At 37.0% G+C, this 23,331-nt stretch overlaps 1 protein-coding gene across 7 annotated transcripts in view; it reads right to left on the reverse strand.

Annotated features, from left to right (window-relative positions):
• Window positions 1-3,619: 3,619 nt before the first annotated feature.
• LOC130224827 (nuclear factor 1 X-type-like) overlaps window positions 3,620-23,331 on the reverse strand; it is a 223,034-nt gene continuing 203,322 nt past the window's right edge. For 5 of the 7 annotated variants that reach the window (XM_056456507.1, XM_056456508.1, XM_056456503.1 and 2 more), the window contains 2 exons: window positions 19,788-19,882; window positions 3,620-13,859 (listed from right to left, as the gene is read on the reverse strand). In XM_056456507.1, the coding sequence (XP_056312482.1) occupies window positions 13,845-13,859; window positions 19,788-19,882 (110 nt within the window). In that variant the 3' untranslated portion in view covers window positions 3,620-13,844. The remainder of the gene's footprint in view (window positions 13,860-19,787; window positions 19,883-23,331) is intronic. The other 2 variants (XM_056456504.1, XM_056456509.1) reach the window with 1 other exon arrangement.

Consider the following 23,331-nt stretch of genomic DNA (forward strand, 5'->3'; position numbering starts at 1 on the left):
TACTATGGAAGTCAGTCTGTGTGTGTGTGTATTCTTCAAAAGATTTTCATTTGTGTTTAACAGAAGAATGAAACTCAAATAGGCTTTGAATAAGTAAATGAGAACACCAAATTTCATTTTTGGGTGAACTAACCCTTTAAAATCAAACGTTCATCAATTATTGAACTGTTCCTTTAACCTCCTAGGGCTTAGTGGCCACATACGTGGACGGCACACTTTAGCTCTTAAGTGGCCATTTAAAATACTTTGAATGTTTTATATTTTGTTACAGACATACAGTGTCATCCTGCAACTGTTTTGCAGCCTATGAAATGTCCCAAACACTATTTTTGACTGTCCAAAATGGGGAAAATTTAGCTTTTACTCTCTGATAGTCAAAGCAAAAATATGTCTATGTTAAATATGCATTAAAAAACATTCAGGAAAAAGTGTTTTATTTAAAGTCGGACGAGTCCACATGTATCCTCTTAAGGCCCAAGGTGTTTTTAACATGCATTTTTAATATCTCTTTGCTATTTGTGCTTATTAGAACCTAATTAGAATAAAAACCCAAGTATCATCTTTTAATACAATGTACTTTTAGAGGAAAATGATGCCCATAAATGTGGACTCGTGGTCCGAATTTAAATAAAACACTTTTTCCTGAATGTTTTTAATGCATATTTAACATAACATTTTTTTTTGAACTTGCTTTGACTATCAGAGAGTAAAAACTACATTTTCCCCATTTTGGACAGTTAAATATAGTGTTTGGGACATTTCATATGCTGCAAAACAGTTGCAGGATGACATTGTATGTCTGTAACAAAATATAAAACATTCAAAGTATTTTAAATGGCCACTTAAGAGCTAAAATGTGCCGTCTACGTATGTGGCCACTAAGCCCTAGGAGGTCATGGGCATCATTTTCCTCTAAAAGTACATCATATCAAAAGATGATACTTAGATTTTTATTCTAATTAGGTTCTAATAAGCCCAAATAGCAAAGAGAAATAAAAAATGCATGTAAAAACACCATGGGCCTTTAAGAGGTTAAGCAAAACCAAATCAATTTCATGTTGACTTTAAAAGCATCTTATTTTTAAACAGTCCTATTTAAATTTGAAGTAAAACAGCTCATTAGTATAAATAAGGATCATTCCTTAAAGCTGATTTATACTTCTGCAGTGAGTGATCGACGTGACCCGCGGAAGTGCATTTATATTCAGCGTGCTGTTTGTGTCGCTCTGCTATAACACTTCTGAAACACTAGCTGGCAGTAGGTGTCCATGTTCCTCTGTGTTGAGCATCTTCGCTGGTGTTTTGTTTTTACTGTACGTTACCTTAATATGCAGGCAGCTCAAACTCGCTCATTCAGAGGCGGGAACCGGCGGACGTGCAGCAAGTTTAATCATAAGGTAAACACAAAACAAAACTTTCCATCTGGAGCTCCTTCACAGGACTCCACACTTGTAAACACTCGCTTCATCAGGCCCCCGCCCACACTCATTATCAATATCAAGCCGACCAATCACAGAACTTGCACTACGCGCCGTTGCGATGTGTAGTTATTTTTTAAGAGGTGCACATCAGCGACAGCTATGTGACCGCGCGAGAGTAGTGTCTGTCTGCGGACTGCAAGACCAGGGCGTAAATTGTAGTAGAGGCGTAACTTAAAGTTATGTCAAAACTATGTTTTCGGCAAGATGGTGCTGTACCCATCAGCTAATAACATCTTCTCTCCTACTCCACACCTAAACCCAACCATCACAGTTATTAATGTACAGCCGGAAGATGCGGAGGCTTTCAAACGCATTCACCATTGTATTGTTATTTGTAATCACAGGGGGCGACGCAGACTAGGCTAACAGTCATGACAAAATAGATGAAGTACTCAGCGTGTGGAGTTGCTAAATGAATGAGTATAATAATATCTCAAATGAAATGAAAATTTTTGGTAGCGCAGTGGGTAGTGTTCTCGCCTTACAGCAGGAAGGTCACTGGTTCGGGCCTCGGCTGGCTCATTTGGCATTTCTTTGTGGAGTTTGCATGTTCTCCCCGTGTTGGCGTGGGTTTCCTCGGGTTTCCCCCACAGTCCAAACACATGCACTATTGTTAAATTGGGTAGGCTAAGTTGTCCATAGTGTATGTGTGTGATTGAGAATGTATGGGTGTTTCCTAGCAACGGATTGCAGCTGGAAGGGCATCCGCTGCATAAAACATATGCTGGATAAGTTGGCGGTTCATTCCGCTGTGGCACACGTGATTAATAAAGGGACTGAGCCGAAAAGAAAATGAATGAATGAATGAAAAGGTGGTGGATAAATCTGGAGAAAACTCGCGTAAACATTTGCTGAAAATGTTCTCTGGGAAGTATTTCAGCCATCTTGCCAACAACATCGCGTTGTAACATCTCACATGGTTCAATGGGATCTCGATAACTGCAAGTTATGCCTCAAACTTACTACAAGTTAAGCCTTAATTAAAATTGAACACTTCCATACTATATAGTATGCTAAAAACAGTATGCGAGCCGAGTAGTATGTCCGAATTCAAAGAATTTGAAAATCAGTATGCGAGAAATACACGTATGACCTACTACTTCCGGCGAGATTCTGAAGTGTGCATCAGATGGACGCTCCCACGTGAGCACGGGGAGAATGTGTAAACTTCGCACAGAAATGTTGACTGGCTTGGTAAGGACTAGAACCAGTGACGTTCTTGCTGTGAGGCAACAGTGCTAACCACTGGGCTACCTAGCCACCCATCTAGGAGAGGAGGAGGAGTAGGGGTGGAAGGGGCGGATTCTTCAAAACGAAGATGGCTGTCATATAGAACTTAAGTGTGTTTATAGTGGCTTAGGAATCATCTGATTGGTGAATCATGAATTGGCTAATGCAGGACCAGCTGTGGTCAATCATAAGCACGTGATCCTCTCGAAATCAGTTTATAAATAAACTTCACTTAGATTCAAATGCAGTACATACTGAGTAGTAGGCGATTTTGGACACAGCCATACACTTGCCGCGCAAAGGTTGTACTGGACGCAGAAGTATAAATCAGCCTTTAGATATGATATGCTCCTGCGTAACATAAGAGGACAAACCAGGAGCATCATAAAGAGCTTTTCAGACCTGTTCCAACACCATGATACTCAAAAATCATATCAGTGTAGAGCTGACAATGGCTTTCTCTGTTGAAGCATTGAGAGTAAAAGTGAACAATTACCTCTTACATCAGACAGAAAAGGCCCTCGGCAGCACTTCACCTCTACATCATCATCATCATCTTCACCCAGTAAACAAACGCTCCTTTATAATAAAGCAGTCTCCACAACTGCCAGACAGTAGACTTCAGTTTCACTCATCCGCAGGCCTACATGAAATCTGACCCGGAGGCTTTTAAAGCACGACGACTACATGAATGAAGCCTGTTACGCTGAATAAACACATAGAGAGATGGTTTAATTAAAGAACGTGTGCGCGTGCGTGCGTGTGTGTGTGTGGGGTGGAGATGCAGATTCCATGTACGTCTGTTTATTAGTGACAATAGTTGATTTACTAAAAGCTTGACCTCTCCTGGGATCAATAAAAGAATCTTGTTGCAAAGAAAAAGCTGCTGGTGGTTTTTGGACACGGGGTACAGTCAAGAACATCATTTATTCAATCAGGTGCTGCTCTTTACAAACATCGGAGTTTTTTTGTTGTTTTTTTTTCTTCTTTATAATGGAAAAGAATCTGTAAATAACACATGCAGATTGCCATGGGCTCCGGCGAGGGGAGGGGGGAAGGGGTTGTGGAGAACACTGGATCACAGATGATTACAGCTAGATTAACACATCTGCCACACACACACAGTTTTAGATGTTCAGCTACTTGTGAGTCAATCAGGGTCCATTTGGAATTAGGGCTGCACAATATATTGTATCTTTCCCAGTGTTGGGTTGCAGCTGGAAGGGCATGCGCTGCGTAAAACATATGCTGGATAAATTGGCGGTTCATTCCGCTGCGGCGACCCCGGATTAATAAAGGGACTAAGCCTAAGGACTTAATATATGGTTTCAGCATTGATATCGCAATGTGTGCATTCACAATAGTCAGATCACAGAGATATGCACTGTTGAGTCTGGATTATAGTTGATTAGGAGCTACAGGATTGTATTTAATCACTGAATTTACAAGATTTATCAACAAAAACATAATAATTTTGTCTTGTTTCTAGTCCAAATGTCTACATTTCGAAGCAAAAACTAGATTATTTCACTGATCCCACTGGCAGATTAAGGGAAAAACCCCTCATTTTGACTCATTTCTTCTCAAGTTGGAAACTAAACAGTATTTTTACATGCTTTAAGACTTTTTTTTGGATATTTGGACTAGAAACGAGACAAAGAAGCATTATTTTAATTGTGATTATTCAATTCCTGTACCTGTAACTCATGAAACTGTGTCTACATCACAATATATATCACAGAAAAATTTAATATCGCATTTTCCAATATCATGCAGACCTATTTGGAATAAATAAATCCTGATGTAAGGCAGTATTGAGGATCATAACACTGATTTTGCTGCTACTGACTCTTAAAGAGAATAAAAATAACTTGAATGACTGTATTTGAGTAGATGACGGCTGTTGAATTGATGAGAATAACTGCAGGGACAGTATTAAGGCTAATTCACAGCAGGAATGATAATTATATTACCATCCTAACTATGTTAGTGTCATAAGTGCTTTCTCAGATATATATTTCGACATTTTTTAAATGTTTAAAATAAAATCCCCCCATTATTTTGTACACTATGTGGGTCAAATTGACCTGCAAGTAGCCAATTGTACCACTCATTTAGTGTTAGAGCAGGATGAATTCTGATTGGCTGTCAATTCACCAGCTGGATAAAGCGACCTAAATGATATTGTTCGTCTTTCATCGTCATTATTATAATTGTGATGCAGACCTGTGTTTCCCAACCCTGTTCCTAAAGGCACATCAACAGTACACATTTTCAAGCGCTTCCTACTTAAACACACCTGAATCAACTCAGGGCATTAGAAAAGACTCCAGAACCTGAAGTGAATGGGTCAGATAAGGGAGACATCCAAAATATGTAGTGTTGGTGTGCCTCCGGGAACAGCAGTGGGAAACACTGACTTGGCTGTGCTTTTACTGTAGAATTAGAATTTTTTTGGTGATAATTTAGTTCTTAATATCATAATTAAACATTCATGTCATTCATTTAATTAGTAAAAAGCATTCACGTTCTCTTAGATCTCGTAATTAAACTGGGATCTTTTTTGTGGGGATTTAAGTGCTATATTTAGACGCTGCACTGCATAAAAATTCTTTTGCTTGCTTCGATTTTTTTGTCTTGTTTCTAGTCCAAATATCTAAAAGTGATTAAATCAAGCATTTCTAGACCAGCAACAAATATTGTAATGTTTTCAGGAAATAATACACCAAAATAAATTTAAAAAAAAAATCATTTAGACTGTCTTTCACACCATTTGGCAGATGGCTTGTTTTTAGGAAAAACTCCTTCATTTTGGCATATTATTTCTTAAAACAAGACAATGGGCTCTATTTGAATGATCTAGGCGCAAAATCTAAAGTGAATGGCACATAAGCATTAAGAGCGAGTCTAAATTCTCTTTCACTATTTTAAGGATGGAAAAATCCAGTTTGTGCCAGACGCATGGTCTAACAGGGTTGTGCTTATTCTCTTAATGAGTTATGGGTGTGTTTTGAGAATAAACCAATCAGAGTCTCATCTCCAATTCCCTTTAAGAGTCCGTTGCGTCACACCATGGGGCATTTGCTGTTTACATGGTGGAGTTTGTAAGAGGATAAACTGAACGCTTCACTAGAGAGAAAACAGTTAAACAGAGCTTCTACAGCGTGAGGATAAAGAGCGAGCCTCCTCCATTCAGCCTTACTTTCTCTTTCTCTTTACTCCTTTACTTTCGGTGATAAGGAAACAGTGTTGTACACACTGCACTGAAGACATCCATTAATTTTGTTTGTTTAGCGCAAAGATTCGCAAATAAATGAACAATTATAATGAAGTGTGGTTTAAAAAACTATAATTAGATATATCGTTGGATTTGCCCTTCAGTGTTTGGACTCTCAGTAGTGATTATTAAACCACACTGAACTGAGCTCAACTGAACTGAACTTAAACACTACAAACTGAACTACACTGTTCCTATTTACTGTGATCTTTTATGTGAAGCTGCTTTGACAATCTACATTGTATAAGCGCTATACAAATAAAGGTGAATTGAATTGAATATATAGTTAAATCCAAACACACGTCCTGTTCTTATGCCATGTGGTGACACTCATGTCTCCAAAACCCAACAGGTGGGCAAATCTAAACCTGTTTTTAATAAAACAAATATAAATATGCATATAATAAATAATAATACTACTACTAATAACAATCTATAAATTATATAAAAAAGGCATGGAGGCATGAAGAAGGCATGGAGGTAGTGTTTTTTTATATCTATGTAGTACATAATAATTTTAAACATTTTAATCCTTTAATTGTTTTCGTCTGTAAAGATATTTGTGTATCGCTGTTAAGCAATGTGTAAGGGTTTAGACCTGCATAGGCGCATAACTAACGCGCTCTGCACTGGTCTTAAGACCAGCTTTTACATGATCAACGGCGCAGTCTATTTCAGTTCCTCAAAACAGCAACGCGCCAACAGTGTGTCTTAACACACCTCCTTTATAGACCAGCACACCCATGAGTCCACAAAGTGGCGCAAATGTTGCTATTTCAATAACGTGGTGCAAGATGTGAAAATTAGGGTTGCGCTGGTCTGAAAATAGCAACAAATCACGCCAAACACACCTTTCGTCCTGTTGCTCCGAGTGTATGATAAAGCCCAATAATTGCTAATCATCTTGATTTAGGAACTTTTAGATATCTGGACTATAAACAAGACAACAAATGGAAGCAAGAATAGCATTTTTTGCAGTGTTGCCTTAAAAATGCTAAATTCAGATACACCTCAGAACACAAGCTGGAGTAGAAATTACAACATGAAAAAACTTCATAGCCGTTTGTTTCAATGGGCTATTGTGAACATTAACTCATATGATGCTTTCAAGAAAGAAAGCATGGCCACTTGTGAAGGATTGCATGTGGAAAAGCCCATGTGAAATGTGGGAAACACTAGTAATTGAAAGCACACGTCTAAACGCAGGGCAGGTTATTTCTAATGCATCATCCTGTCTCCTGATTAAAGGTGCAATTAGCCAATCATCAGTCAGGTTTCTTTAAACAGCCGGACTCGCTTCAATTGCAAAGTCAACAGTGTGACTCTGACTTACGAAGGAAATGGAAATAAATAACTAAACTAGAGCTGTTGCGCATGCTCCGATCCAGTGCTCTCCGTCCACATCCCAAAACAACATCTGCTAGCAGGACCACATGTTACTGTCAGGACGGTCCCGCTTCAGATTCAGCACAGAGCCCGCTGCGTTTGACCCAAGAGAGAGAGAGAGAAAGAGAGATGTGTATGATATAAACATGTGAAGCATACAGACAGGGATATAACATCAGAGTTTACAACATCTTGCTCAAGAGAAAAAGGTTCAACATTTTTTTTTCCAACTCTTTCATCAAAAGTAGGGAGGAAAGATAAGGATAGACATCTAAGAGCAGAGCGAGAGACTGATAAAGACAGAGGTACAGAGAAAAAGGGACTTTTTTCTTTTTTTTTCTTTCTTTTTTTTGTCGTCCGTCATTGTACAATAAAAAGAACGAAATCACATCCATTTTGTAGCACTATATACTGTGTATACGGCTTGAGAAAAGCTCAGGAGGAGGAAAGACAAGGGCGTTCATCATTTACAAGATGGTGTCTGTGAACAAAAGGCACTTTGAATGGGACAACCTTTAAATGCTCACCTATACACTACAGCACAAACACTATGGGAGCTCATTTACATACAGGACGATACGGGCGGCCATGTTTTTTTTTTGTTTTGTTTTTTATTTCCCCCCCGACGCATTTCTGACTCTCGTGTGCTCTAAACTACGACTAACAAAACCCTACTCACGTTCACATCGACACGATCTCACCTAAACGAATCTGATTGCTCGCGACGCTTCATATTGACCGTTTCTCCAACCGAAACATTGCATTTCTGCATTTTCATCTGGGATTGGTGCGTTTGAGTCCCTAAGGGAAGTTCGTATTTAAGAGTTGCCAAATTGTAAGTCAAAATCAAGTTAACTATTAATGATACATTGAAGACTTAAAGGTCCCGTGCATTCAATGTTTGACGTAATCTCAGCTGAAACACGAAAAAAGGTGGGACATAGTGTAGCTCCTCCCCTTTTTAAAAAACAGCCAATAGTGTTTTGTTTTATCACAGCTCTACCAGTGAGAGTGGTTGAGCTCAATCGCATCAAATGAGAAGAGTGTTAAAGGGGGCGGGGCATGATACTAGAGCACATTTGATTGGCCGAGATTTGATGAGAAACTCAAGTATGAGATGACGTGAATAAAACTGTTGATCCTTTTAGATGGACAAACTACAAGCTTTACATGTTTACATCAGTTTTATTTCTTCTAAACATGAATTTTGTCACTGTTTTGGTGCGCTCTAGCTTGTAGACATCCTAAAAACTAACAATACTGATACTAACCTCTAAAAAACGTTATTTTAATTTCATGGGACCTTTAAAAGGAACACTTGGTTTTGTAAATAGGCTCATTTTTACAACTTACAACCATTTTTCAATTCAATCAATAAATTTCCAAATCTGCACTTTTAGCTTAGCTTAGCATAGATCATTGAATCGGATTAGACTATTAGCATCTCACTCAAAAATGACCAAAGAGTTTCTACTAGCCATATTGACGTAGACAATAGTAACTTTTCGTTTTCAATCCATTCAATCAATCTCAGTGTCTGGTGGGAGCACTTTTAGCTTAGCTTAGCATAGATCATTGAATCAGATTAGACCAAAGAGTTCCTACTAGTCATATTGACCTAGACCAGGGGATCTCAAACTCAGTCCTGGAGGTCAGGTGCCCTGCAGATTTTAGCACCAACTTGCCTCAACACACCTGCAAGGATGTTTCTAGAAAGCCTAATAAGAGATTGATTAGCTAGCCCAGGTGTGTCTGATTGGGGTTGGAGCTAAAATCTGTAAGACACCGGACCTTCAGGACCGAGATTGAGAATCTCTGACTTAGACAATAGCAATTTTTCATTTTCAATCCAGTCAGTCAACGTCAGTGTCTGATGGGAGCACTTTCAGCTTAGCTTAGCATAGATCAATGAATCGGATTAGACTATTAGCATCTCAAAAATGACCAAATAGTTTCTACTAGTCATATTGACCAAGAAAATAGCAACTTTCAATTTTCCGTAGTAAAAAGAGAGCAGAGACTAAGGGCTAGAAATGGAATTGAGCCCTAAAAGCACTCAGAAATGTTTCCTTTAAATGTAATAATGCTGTAAATAACTGATTGTTTCTCTTCACAGGACCTCAATGTATCATTAGGAGCCACTGATATTCATTTAGTTTAGACTCTATGTGTTTCTTTGACTCTCAAAGCGCTTGTTATGAATCACCAAGGACCACAGTTTCAGCTAAAAGTCAAATCAATGCCACATAAACAGCTCATTTCAATTTTAAATACTTCAACACAGCAGCATCTTAAATACGATCGTTCTCTTAGGATCTAAACGCGCATTATTTCTCCTGACGTTTGAAGGAAGTAAAAAGGGGCGCTGCTTTATTAAAGGTTGTAGTCAAATGCCTTTTGTCAGAACCAATCAAATCTGAACCCCCTTTCCTTTAGTAAATACAAAAGAGAGAAACAGAGTAAAACAGTCGTCCTGGTGTGGTATTATTCGCTTATGAGTAACAGAAGCACCAGTATTTTTCTTTTCTTATTTTCTCGTAATACGTTTCGCTTTCGTAAAATCCCCCCCCCCCTAAAATAGTTTACAAATAAAACATAAGGTAAATAAAAAGTAAAAAGGAACTTCCCCAACGCTTACAAAGACTGGGATTCATTTTTGAGGCCCTCGTGTTTAGAGTCCCGGAGCTCGCAGACTTTAACCTATTCTTAAATCTATTTTTTAACGTCTTTTTTTTTTCCACTTCGCTTTCTTAAAAATCTGAAGACAAACACAGATATCTACCCAACACATTGCACACGGCTCAGTCCACATAGAACTTGTTTTTTTCGTCGTCTCTCAATAACACTTCAACAAAGAGAAAATGCTTCGTTTTCTCCGAAAAGCAAATTTGATCTCTATCCGCTCTGACCTGAAACGACGGATGATCGACTTGCGCGTTTATTTAAATCGGTTTGGATGATGTCACTGACTCGGATGAAGGTCAAAAAATAACTAGACTGCCGTAGAGCTCGGAAGAACTATACATATGTCCATATTTTTTATATATATATACAGAGCATGACTACGATATGTTCTGGATAACATAGATCTATAAATATGATGTTTGCCATTGCTCTCATATGCTGTTTGCTAAGCCCATGATACATATTGTACATATTTTTCTGTAGCTTATACGTGAAGTGAAGACCCTGAATTGCATGTAAAGGGGACACCGAGGCACTTTGATGTGTTTCAAGTGGATGATGAGAAAAAATCGTCAGCTCTCAGCCAATCAGAGTCCCTGACTTGTGATTGACAGCCAGGCAGTCCAGTTATTTAGTGAGGTCAGTGGTTTAGGGATTCGATCACGTTTTGATTTGAGAGGGGTTCGAGTTTAAAGGCTTCCCTTTGTCCTTTAAGGATGTGGGTGTGTGTGTCATAGTGCAATGTTTGTGTGTATGTGTGTGTGTGTGTGTGCGTTTAGTTTATCACTCTGCTGAAAGGCTAAATGAAATGAGTAGATTGTCTTGTGAGTCAGGCTGAACCGGTGAACTAAGAAATCAAAAATAACAACGTAAAACAATTGGACAATGATCGAACTGTCAAGTGATGGAGAGTTTGATTTGTAGGAAGGGTAGAGCACGTCGTAGAAGCGACCCCAAATATCTGATTAATGAAGAGGAAAACTGGAGATTGTCTGTTTGTAAGTCACATTCAAGCTGAAGGAGAGACTGTTATGCTGAACACGGAAGAAAAAACAGCACAAATCCAACATGCAGCGTCTGATCTGCCGGCTACGCAAGCTAAAAATCGCACAAAACCAGAAAACAAACAAATATTTTGATGAACGCCACAAAAACACGTCATATTTCACCCTGAAATCAAACGAAAAAGGATGATCATAAAAAACTAATTTTGTACTATTAATATTTTTGATGACAATTAAGCATATATTTAATCAAAGCATGTAATAATTATTAAATAAATTATAATAAATAATACATCATATGTTCTGCATTACTGTGCATTCACACCAAAAGCGGGGAGATCGTCAAAGTAGCTGGAAGTCATTCATTATTAATAGGAGCGATAAGCGGCGAGGTGCATCTTCGCCGGCGTGAGCGTCGAGTTCAAATCAAGTCATCTTCATGGTAATGAGCTATGACGCTGTCCACCGCTTGAGAGGATTCCACAGTCACTGTGAACTTCGACCACAGTTGTTCCCTAGGGCTTGATTATTGCGGTTGCCGAATTTCCAATTATTTACGATGTTTTCTGACCGGGACATACATTAAAGTAGTTACTGATGTGCATTATTGTTATAAATATTTTTTTTCTTAAAAAAGCGGGAATCTCTTGCTAACTATAACGACTTCTGAATATTTCAGACATTTGGACACATATTAGATAAGTGGAGCAAAGCCACACCACATGCAACAACTTGATCTTCCATTGTTAAATGAATTTGATAGAAAGTGCGCAACATTTTTACGCTAGAAAGCATGTTTTATGTGGGAATGTAAGTGATTTGCTGATATGCTGCAATGGCTCCTTTAAATACGAGATCGATGTAGTGGATTTTGACGCTCTTGCCGCCAGAGCTGTGAAGGTAGACAGCGTTGTCGCCAGAGTGAACTTCGATGCTCTCGCCGCCTTCGCTGTGAATGCACATTTACAGCGTCATAATGAGATTATGGTAATGAGTATTTGTAGGTAAAAAACTTAATTATTACAAAAAATTATTTTGCAATTAAAAATATTGGCTGACTTAAAAATGTTTAAGTTAAATCAAATTGATTTCTAAGTCATTTCGATATAAACGGACTTAAAACTGACTTAACTTAAAAAAATTGAGTTGAAACCTGATTAACTTGCACTAAAAACTTAACTTGATTGAGGTGAGTTAAATTACTTTCGAAGTCATTTTAATGTAAACTAACTTAATTTTTTGTTAAGTTAAATTTTTAAGTCAGTTTATGTCGAAATGTCTTAGAAATGAATGTGATTCAACTCAATCAAGTTAAGTTTTAGTGCAAGTTAATCAAGTTTCAACTTAATTTTTTGAAGTCAAAGTTTTAAGTCAGTTTATGTCAAAATGAACTCAATCAAGTTCATTTTTAGTGCAAGTTAATTAAGTTTCAGCTTAATTTTTTTACATTAAATTAAAAGTTTTAAGTTGAAACCTGATTAACTTGCACTAAAAATGAAATTAGATTGAGTTAGGTTGAGTTAAATTAAGTCATTTCGATATAAACTGACCTAAAAATTCAACTTAACTTTAACCTACAGGCTTTTAACCTGATTAACTTGCACTTTTGCTGCTTGTTCAAACTACTTATTTAAAATGAGTTTAATGTTCAATCCACTTAAATTTGTAAATAAAACGATTAAGTTAACTTAATGGATTAGTGTTTTGGGACAACATGAAGGAATTGTGTGTAACCCAGTGTGTTTATGACAGTGTAAGTCATATAATTATTTTAAAATGTACCTAATGAAATAAGCTCACGTTTTTAAAATACATTATTATATTTCTCATTTGAATTTGGGGTGAAATATAACCTGGAATGTTTTTGTGACAAAACAAAAGTACTGCAAAACCAAACGCAAAGTAAAGCAGAAGAAGCCCATGTTTGCATGGGCCGACCGGATATATACTGATCCGCAAGCACTCAGATTGATCGATGGATGCGTGAAATAAACAAAAAAACCATCATCGCTTTGCTTTTCTGACTCAAATCACTGGCCTTTTCATTCATAAACACTACAAAATGAAAATAAATGAGTCACAAGCTGGACATTACGGTCACTCGTGCTTGACCCTTCCCATTCCTGGTCTCTATGATGCTGCAATGTGTGTATGTGTGTGTGTTTGTGTTACCTCAGAAACATGTAGCCTGACTCCACATCGCAAATCTAAGGCCAAAAAAGCGTCTGTCATCCCTTACCATTAATCAAATAGTGCATACATGTCAGTGAATTGCACGCGGTTAGTGTTATCGGTTGTTTCGCTCACAGTCTATTGCTCGTCAACGGGTAAAAACACACTGCGAAAAAAGTCAGGAGCCAATCAGAAGGCTCCAACCGAAGTCTCTCCGTCCAATCACACGCCTCCGGTGATTGACATTCCATTTCAAAAGTCGCTTTCAGTTTCCAAAAACAAAACAAGAGTTCTGAGTGGGAAGAGATGGATTTTTCCTCAGCGTATGGCGTATGGATGAAGAAATCAGGGGCGGGAAAATCAAGCGACGGGATTGGTCAATGTTTTTGGAGGCCTCCAAGTGGGTTCTCCAGACTGGCAGGATAATGCTGAAGCCGTCCAGATTCCTCATCCGAAAGAGAGCCAGTGTTTTGTGGGGGAATTGTGTGTGCGTTTGTGTGCGCGTGTGTTTGTGTGACACTTTACAGGGCATTGTGGGAAAGTTTGTGACTCTGTTTCCAGTTTTCGCTGTGGATCTTCTTTGTGTTTGTGTGTTCATGAAAAGTCTCGTCAAAGGAACCATGACTGAAAGAGAAGAAGAAGTGAACGTGAGTCACTCTGACCAATCAAACGCTACATAAACATTCATTTTGAATATTATGCAAAGCTTTTTACAGTGGTTACGGTCAGGGTTTAAGAGGAAAAGACATGGATATTTTTGAGGCTGATCTATTTTGGAATTTTCTGCAGGGCCAGACTGAATCTACAGACATTTGTGCAGAATTTTGAACAACATCTGCAGATTTGTGTAATATAAAACAACCTTCTTACTTTTATTTAAGGTTTACAATGCAAATCCAATTAGAACCAGTTGTTTGCCGAACTAAATAAGCCTCTCATACAGTGGGGGGAAAAGTATTGAACACGTCATGTTGTTTTTCAGGGAAAAATATTCTAAAGGAGCTGCCGACATGGAATTATAAAATAAATGACATTATTAATATCTCTTCATATGAAGATACACAAATCAAACTGTATCAAATGAAAAATAACCTTAACTGAAATAAAATGACTGTACAGTTTAAACATCGCTAAATAACACTGAAATGCTGCGTCATAAAATATTGTTCAATTATTATACTGTTGTTTTATCCAATTTTATTTAAATGTTTTCCTGTTATTCAGCAATGTTTTAAGTTTACAGTAACTTTATTTTTTTAGATAAGATTGCAAACACACACTGTAAAACCCAATAAGTTAAGGTAACTCAAACCGTTTGAGGAAACCGATTACTACAAACCATTTGAGTTAAACTAATCTATATTAGTACTGTGAACTCACTCCATTTAAGTTGAAGTAATGAGGTATTTAATTAACTCATTACCTTCAACACTGAGTTCAAAACTCTTTTCAAATGAGTAGAATTATCTTTCAGTACATTTTGAGTTAACTACACTCAATTCATTTGATAAAGTTGACTGTTGGGTTTTACAGTGTATATACTGTTCATTTGATACTGAGCCTTAAATTATCATTTATAAGGGATTTACTGTCATTTATAAGGGATTAACTGCATGAAGTTGAGTTAATAAAGCATTTATTAACATACATAGTAACCATTACTATATGCCTGAGTAATAAAATATATAAATGTTGATTTCAATAGTTTATTAATCGTTTACTAACTCATTCTGAATGATCCTAAAAGCCACCAACTACTCGTAAATACAAATGGCTTGTAAAAAAGGCAATACTGAATTTAGTAATGAACAATTAATAATGAAAATACAGTTATTAGGAACATTAAACATGCTTATAAGTCAAGAATACAGCATTTGTACTAACATCTATTAATGTAGAGTTAATGCTTAACTGGTAATGAATTAACTATTTGCTAATGCTTAATAGATGATTCATAGTGTGGTGTTATTATAAAGTGTTACCAACAAATGCAGTGAGGATAAGAGATTTATATTATAATATAAAATATCCAGCTGACCTCAACACATATGAACAGGCGTGCATTTAAAACAAGTTCCCAGTTTAGAAATTAATCATTTTTTCCAGGCTTCAAGCTAAAAAAGCTCCAAGAATAACATTCACCAAACAAACTGTGTGTCATTTCTCAGAATAACCACTAGAGTACAGTGGACTATTGCAGAGCGGCTCAAAGTCAGCGACATAAATACTCCAACAAAGCAAACACTCTCTCCAGCTGGCTTTAACTTGTTTAGATAGATTTTAGATGATATCTGAAGACAAGAAAACAAGACTTCTCTGATGTTCTGGCTTGATCTTGAACTTTTCCAATCACCACGAGACCCATTTTATCTGTGTGTATTGTTTGGCTCTGCTCATTCCCTCAGAGCGTCCATCTTTCTGCTAAGTTCACTACTATTGAAGTTCATGTTCAACTACCTATGACATCATGTCTGGTTGCTCGGGGCAACCAGACAGTCGGGACGTGACTCTTTTTTTTTTTCCCCCTCTCTGTTTTTGTCCTGTCAGATGTCCGCTCTTCTATAGGCCTGCATGTTAAAACTACTTTTAAGCACAACTCTCTGTAATGCGCCAAGTTAGACAGTGTGAAAGTGACAGTCTGAGCTAGAGAAAACTACACTTTACCCGAGTGGAAATGTTTAGTAGGATGAATCTGGAGTTTTTTTCTCCATGTGGCGGCACATATGTGGGAGATTCTTTGCATTAAGCCTCCAGAATAAAAGCGGGAACAAAACCGCAGTGGGTTTTCTTAACATTTTGATGACAGGTGGCGTTTCAGCAAGAGACAGACTGACTTAATCGCATATATGCTGGAGCCGGACATTTATTCGGGCTGTTGTTTAAAGGGATAGTTCACCCAAAAATGTCCTCTTAGTTTTCAGATGACATGAAGGCTAGTAAATTAATAGGAAATTAATTTTTTTTTTTTTGGATGAACTAACCCTTTAACAATGCCATATTATACAATATACATTACTAATAAGACTTAAAGAGCTCAACATTAATTCAAGCTGTTGTTTAAAGGGGTAGTTCACCCAAAACTTGAAATTTCCTGTTTGTTTTCAGATGACTTTAGGGTGAGTAAATTAACAGGAAATGATCTTTTTTTTTTTGGTGTGAACTATCCCTTTAACAATGCCACATTATACAATATACATTACTAATAAGACTTAAAGAGCTCAACATTAATTCGGGCTGTCATTTAAAGGGGTAGTTCACCTAAAAATTGAAATGTCCTGTTCATTTTCAAATGACTTGAGGGTGAGTAAATTCACAGGAAATTATTTTTTTTTGGATGAACTAACCCTTAAACAATGCCATATTATACAATATACATTACTAATAGGACTTAAGGAGCTCTACATTAATTCGGGCTGTCATTTAAAGGGGTAGTTCACCCAAAAATTTAAATGTCCTGTTCATTTTCAGATGACTTTAGGGTGAGTAAATTAACAGGAAATGTTCATTTTTTGGTGTGAACTATCCCTTCAACAATGCCATATTATACAATATACATTACTAGTAAGACTTAAAGAGCTCAACATTAATTCGGGCTGTCATTTAAAGGGGTAGTTCACCCAAAAATTGAAATGTCCTGTTCATTTTCAAATGACTTGAGGGTGAGTAAATTAACAGGAATTTTTCAATTTTTGGAATATACTGTCCCTTTAACAATGCCAAATTATACTTAATACATTACTGATAGGACTTCAGGAGCTGGACATTTATTTATGCTGTCATTTAAAGGGGTAGTTCACCCAAAAATTAAATGTCCTGTTAGTTTTCAGATGACTTGAAGATGAGTAAATAAATAGGAAATTTTCATTTTTGGGGGAACTATCCCTTTAACAATGCCATATTATACATTATACATTACATTACTAATAGGACTTCAGGAGCTGGACATTTATTTGGGCTGTCATTTAAAGGGGTAGTTCACCCAAAAATGAAAATGTCCTGTTAGTTTTCAGATAGTTTTACTCGAGGGTGAGTAAAAATGTTCATTTTATTGAACTGTCCTTTTAACAATGCCATATCATGCACTCAGTGTTTTTTCCAGTCCAGTAGAATGTGTCTTGTGTTTAATAAGCAATTTATCGCCTTTTAAATTTTGGGACTTTCCTTATTTTGTCAGCAAGAAATGTTTAATATTTTGAATAATATAATAATTTATTATGTATTTTATAGTAAAATAAGTACTTTAATAATAAGTATATACTTTAACTACATACTTTTTAAATTACTTATTACATAAGTACAGGTCAGCATAGATATGTTTTTTCATTTTACATGAATAAATTTTTACCCATATTTTAATATATATATATATATATATATATATATATATATATATATATATATATATATATATATATATATATATATATATATATATTTTTTTTTTTTTTTAATGAAAGTTATTTGTAACATTAAAGCAGACACGTTACTTGTTTTTTTATTTATTATTTCTATAATTATGTCAATAAAATCACTTAAAATAAATGTAATTTTATGCAGAAACTAAATGGGGTCAATAAGATTTTTAAAATATTAATATTAACAGTTTATTTTACTATTAACAGTAATATTAAAAGTAATTAATTCATATTAAACAGAAATTCTATTAAACAGAGGTATATTAAATTGATGAAAAGTGACCGTAAATGAGTTTATAATGTTACAAAAGATTTTTATTTTCTATTAATTGTACTTTTTAAAATTTTATAATAACACAAAAATCATAATAAAAATAAATAAAATAAAAAATATGATAATAAATAATCTTAAATATAAATCCTTTTTACACAAAATGTGAAGCAGCACTTGTTTACACTTGAATAAAATCACCCAGTGATACTGAATACTGCGTTCCCTCACAGAAATGAATTAATATTTGAAATCTATTAAAAGTAGAAAAATGTTGTTTTAAATTGTCATTTTTTCCTCAATTTTACTTTATTTTTGATTAAATAAATGTAATCTTGAAGTATATCTCTAAAATAATAATTATTATTATTATTATGCTTACTACCCCAAGCCTTTGGTGTACAGTTGACATTAGAATTATTCACCCTCCTGTCAATCTTTTTCCCCAAATATTTTCCAAATGATGTTTAACAGAGCAAGGAATTTTTCACAGTATTTCCTATAATATTTTTTTCTTCTGGAGAAAGTCTTATTTGTTTTATTTCGGCTAGAATGAAAGCAGTTTTTAATTTTTTTAAACCATTTTAAAGGCCCCCATAATCAATATTTTTTCCAGATTGTCTACAGAACAAACCACTGTTATACAATTACTTGCCTAATTACCTTAATTAACCTAGTTAAGCCTTTAAACGTCACTTTTAAGCTGAATACTAGTATCTTGAAAAATATCTAGTAAAATATTATGTACTGTCATCATGGCAAAAATAAAAGAAATCAGTTATTATAAATTAATTATTAAAACTATTATGTTTAGAAATGTGCTGAAAAAATCTTCCCTTCGTTAAACAGAAATTGAGGAGAAAACGATACAGGGGAGGGTAATAATTCTGACTTCAACTGTATATGATATTACCAAAAGAAATGAAACTTCACCGTCAGCAAATTCCCAAAAGTACATTCTGGACCCTGCAAAAGTGTGTAAATATGTACGCAGAACTTTACAATATACAGACGATGACACTCTTAAAGTCACACTCACTCACTTACATAATAAATCTGATGAATCATAAGACATTTGGTTTTGGAATCAGTCAGGAGGAGGAGGAAAGCGATTGTTTCCATGTGTATGGTCTTATTGTTAGTGCTTGTGGGTTTTTTGTAGCTGGTGCGAATGGGAACACGGCCACAAAATCCATCTGAAATGAGCAGCGTGTCCCTCAGCAAACCCCCAGAGAGCCGCCGACTGCTACCAGACACACACACGCACTTAACAGCGCTCATCACAAACACATGACTGACGGACGCCTGCTATTCTCAAACCGAGCGAACATTTCAACCCAACGTCTGAGGCATGATGTTGATTAGCACGGGCTCATGCAGGGCTTCACAAAGCCAAGACTTTTTAAGACCATTCATTCAGTTATTCTCCTTCGGCTTAGTCCCTTATTTATCAGGGATCGCCACCGTGGAATAAACCACCAACTATTCCTGCATATGTTTTATGCAGCGAATGCCCTTCCAGCTGCAACCCAGTAATGGGAAACACCCATACACACTCATTCTCTCACACACACTCATACACTAAGGCCAATTTAGTTAATCCAATTCACCTATACCGCAATTCACAGGAGGGCTAATAATTATGACTTCATTGTACACTTTCAATAGAAGACTAGAGGTTTTGAACACACTAATGCACAGCTCGGAGTAGGTTTGAGTGAAATAGAAAGGGACAGAATGCTTCCCGCTCGCCTGCTAGGCTTCAATTGACAGCGTGTTTACTGTAAACATGCTTTCCTGCTTGTTTATATACACACTGTCTGTGGTTTGCAAGGCGCTAAAGTGTATCTGCATGTGTGTGTGTACCTGAGTCTGCTGTGGGATGTTCAGAAAGTTGTTGTCCCGTGATCCGATGCCGACAAACCTGTTGGAAGCTGTGGAGCCTGGCGCTGGGTATGCTGCTGACACACACACACACACAATCCGAAACTCAATATTAGTGCGCCTATATTGCTTTTGGAGGTCTCACACAATAGGTTTGCATCCAAAAAAACATTCATTTTCTCATAATACTGACTGTGGAATCAGCTCTTTAGTAGCTCTGTTTCCATCCAAAGATGCAAATTAAATTTATGTGCATAACTGGATTAAGTGCGAATAAAGCAGCGTTTCCATCCACGTAGTCAAAGAGAACAAAATCGTCACTTCCTGATTAACTGGCGGCAAATATCAAAAGTAAAAATGAATTTTTTTGTGGTACGAAAAGCTGCGCGACTCTTTTCTTCATTTAATAAATGAGTTGCGCCTCAGAAGGCAAATGCCGGCACACAGTGAACGCGCAGTAGTGTCTGAAGGCATCAGACTCGGAGCACAGGCGCTCTTGACAATTCTGGAGGAAAATAATAATATAATAACACTAATACTGGCGTTTTAGAATGACAGATTTCAGATGTTTTACAATGCGCTCAGCGTGCTGGTTTGTCCATTCACACATTTTTATCATCACATGATCACATGTAACAAAATCACATGACTTTTTTTAATGCACATACTGGAATTTGTTCGGTAAAAAAGTGTTTCCATCATAGTTTATGCGCATCTTTTCTTATCGAATAAAAAGTTTATCCTACTCAGTTATGCGTTTTCATTTTTTATGCGCATTTTCTAAATTTATGCGCATCTTGGCGTTTCCATCAACCGATTTTTTTATGCGCATAACCAAAATGGATAGGTGGATGGAAAAGTAGCGAGCGTCTGAAATGGTTGGTTTAACGAATCCTGTCTGTCTAAACTCCGCCTCTCTAAGAGTCTGCTCTGATTGGTCAGATGGCAAAACATCTATTAGCATATGTGCATTTTAGGTCTTCCTCAGCAGTTGTTAACAGTCACTGGACTTGCGTCAGCCTGTGTTGATGCACATTTTGAAGAATCGCGTGAGAAATAAACTATGAAAATACAAAAATTTCGAATAAACATTGAAAAATCGGAACAATGAAAAATCGTTAATTTGAATAATAAGATACGGTAATGCATTTGCCAGTAGCTAGATCTCTGCAACTCTCACATGGGCACCCACTGAAGCTAAGCAGGACTGCATTCGGTCAGTACCCGAATGGGATACCACATGGGAAAGCTAGGTTGCTGCCAGAATTGGTGTTAGTGAGGCCAGCAGGGGGTGCTCAACCTGCGGTCTGTGGGGGTCCTAACGCCCCAGTATAGTGAAGGGGACTCTATACTGCTCAGTGAGTGCCGTCTTTCGGATGAGACAATAAACCGAGGTCCCTACTCTCTGTGGTTGTTAAAAATCCCAGGATGTCCTTCAAAAAGAGTAGGGGTTTAACCACGGCATCCTGGCCAAATTTGACCACTAGCCTCTGTCCATCATGGCCTCCTAACTATGATCCCTATATCATAATTGGCTTCATTACTTAGTCTCACTAGTTGGAATTAATGAAATTCTAATCTATTTGTTTGAGTGAACCAACAAATCATTTTTTAAAGTTAGTATTGTCAGCTGGCATTATGGGGTAACTGTACTCTAACATCCCATTTTTCAAGCCTCATACATGTTGTGAATATTTCAGTTATAGTGAATTATAAAATATTCATTTAAAAATAATTACAAAAGATTAATTCTTGTTGAGTTTTTGATGTTGACGATTATTTTAGGAAACATAATGGACACAGTTCAGGATAGTCCCTACTGAAGGATTTGGCACTAAGAACCTGTAATCAAACAGAAGCTAGTACATCAGCCAAAAAACTGCCACTGAGATGAATGGCAATGCTAATGGAAAGACTTCTCTGGGTATCCCAGTTCTTGGACTAACAGCAAACAGAGTGAGTGCTTGAATTGTGCGTCAATTCATTTTTCAGTTGAATTTTGTGAAATACATAACAGTAATAAGTGCTACATCAGAATATTTAGAGTATATAGAATATTTATAGTCATTTCTGCTTCAATAAATGGCTGATTAGGATTAACATGCTGTTTTGGATATATACCGGCCACTTTATTGGGTACACCTTACTAGTTCCGGGTTTGGACCCCCTTTTGCCTTCAGAACTGCCTTAATCCATGGTGGCATAGATTCAACAAGATACTGGAAATATTCCCCAAAGATTTTGCTTCATATTGACATGATAGCATCACACAGTTGCTGCAGATTTGTCGCCTGCACATCCATGATGCGAATCTCCCATTCCACCACATCCCAAAGGTGCTCTATTGGATTGAGTTCTGGTGATGTGGAGGCTATTTGAGTACAGTGAACTTGTCATGTTCAAGAAACCAGTCTGAGATGATTTGCGCTTTATGACATGGCGCAATATCCTGCTGGAAGTAGCCATCTGTGGTTATAAAGAGATGGACATGGTCAGCAACAATACTCAGGTAGGCTGTGGCGTTGACACGATGCTCAGTTGGTACTAATGGGCCCAAAGTGTGCCAAGAAAACATCCCCCACACCATTACACCACCACCAGCAAACTGAACCATTGATACAAGGCAGGATGGATCCATGCGTTCATGTTGTTGATGCCAAATTCTGACCCTATCATCCCAATGTTGCAGCAGAAATAGAGACTCATCAGGCCAGGCATTGTTTTTCCAATCTTCTATTGTCCAGTTTTGGTGAGCCTGTGTGAATTGTAGCCTCAGTTTCCTGTTCTTAGCTGACAGGAGTGGCACCGGTGTGGTCTTCTGCTGCTGTAGCCCATCCGCTTCAAGCTTGGACGTGTTATGTGTTCAGAGATGCTCTTCTGCAGACCTCGATTGTAACCCTAGAGATGGTTGTGCGTGAAAATCCCAGTAGATTAGCAGTTTCTGAAATACTCAGACCAGCCCATCTGGCACCCCATTCTGCTGCTCGGTATGAACTGCAGCAGATCGTCTTGACCATGTCTACATGCCTAAATGCATTGAGTTGCTGCCATGTGATTGGCTGATTAGAAATTTGCGTTAACGAGCAGTTGGAGAGGTGTACCTAAAAAAGTGCGTATATATTCATGGCAGCTGTGTGTAATTCAATTCTTACTTTCTGCTGAAAATGCCAAAATTTTTAAGATTTATGTTTGTCAATACACTAAAAAACGCTGGGTTCCACACAATCCATTTGTGTTGAACATGAAGGAATTAAGTTAACTTGTTAGTTTTAGGAAATTTAAGTAGACTGAACATAAAACAAATAAGATGTCCCCCCAAAAATCAATAATTGTGTTGTTTCCGCTTATTTTAAATAAGTAGCAAATGTATTTTGTGTGTGTGTAGCTGTGTAAAGTGCGATGGAGGATTTAAATGGGGAACATATCATTTTTTAATTCTCTTTTCAAATTTAAATATGAAATTCAGAACAATTACGTGGAGGGAAATGGAGGAAAAGAAGGGAGGGGTGACATTCCACAATTTAAA

The sequence above is a fragment of the Danio aesculapii genome, chromosome 1 (genome assembly GCF_903798145.1).
Source record: "Danio aesculapii chromosome 1, fDanAes4.1, whole genome shotgun sequence".
NCBI classification, from domain to species: Eukaryota; Metazoa; Chordata; class Actinopteri; order Cypriniformes; family Danionidae; genus Danio; species Danio aesculapii.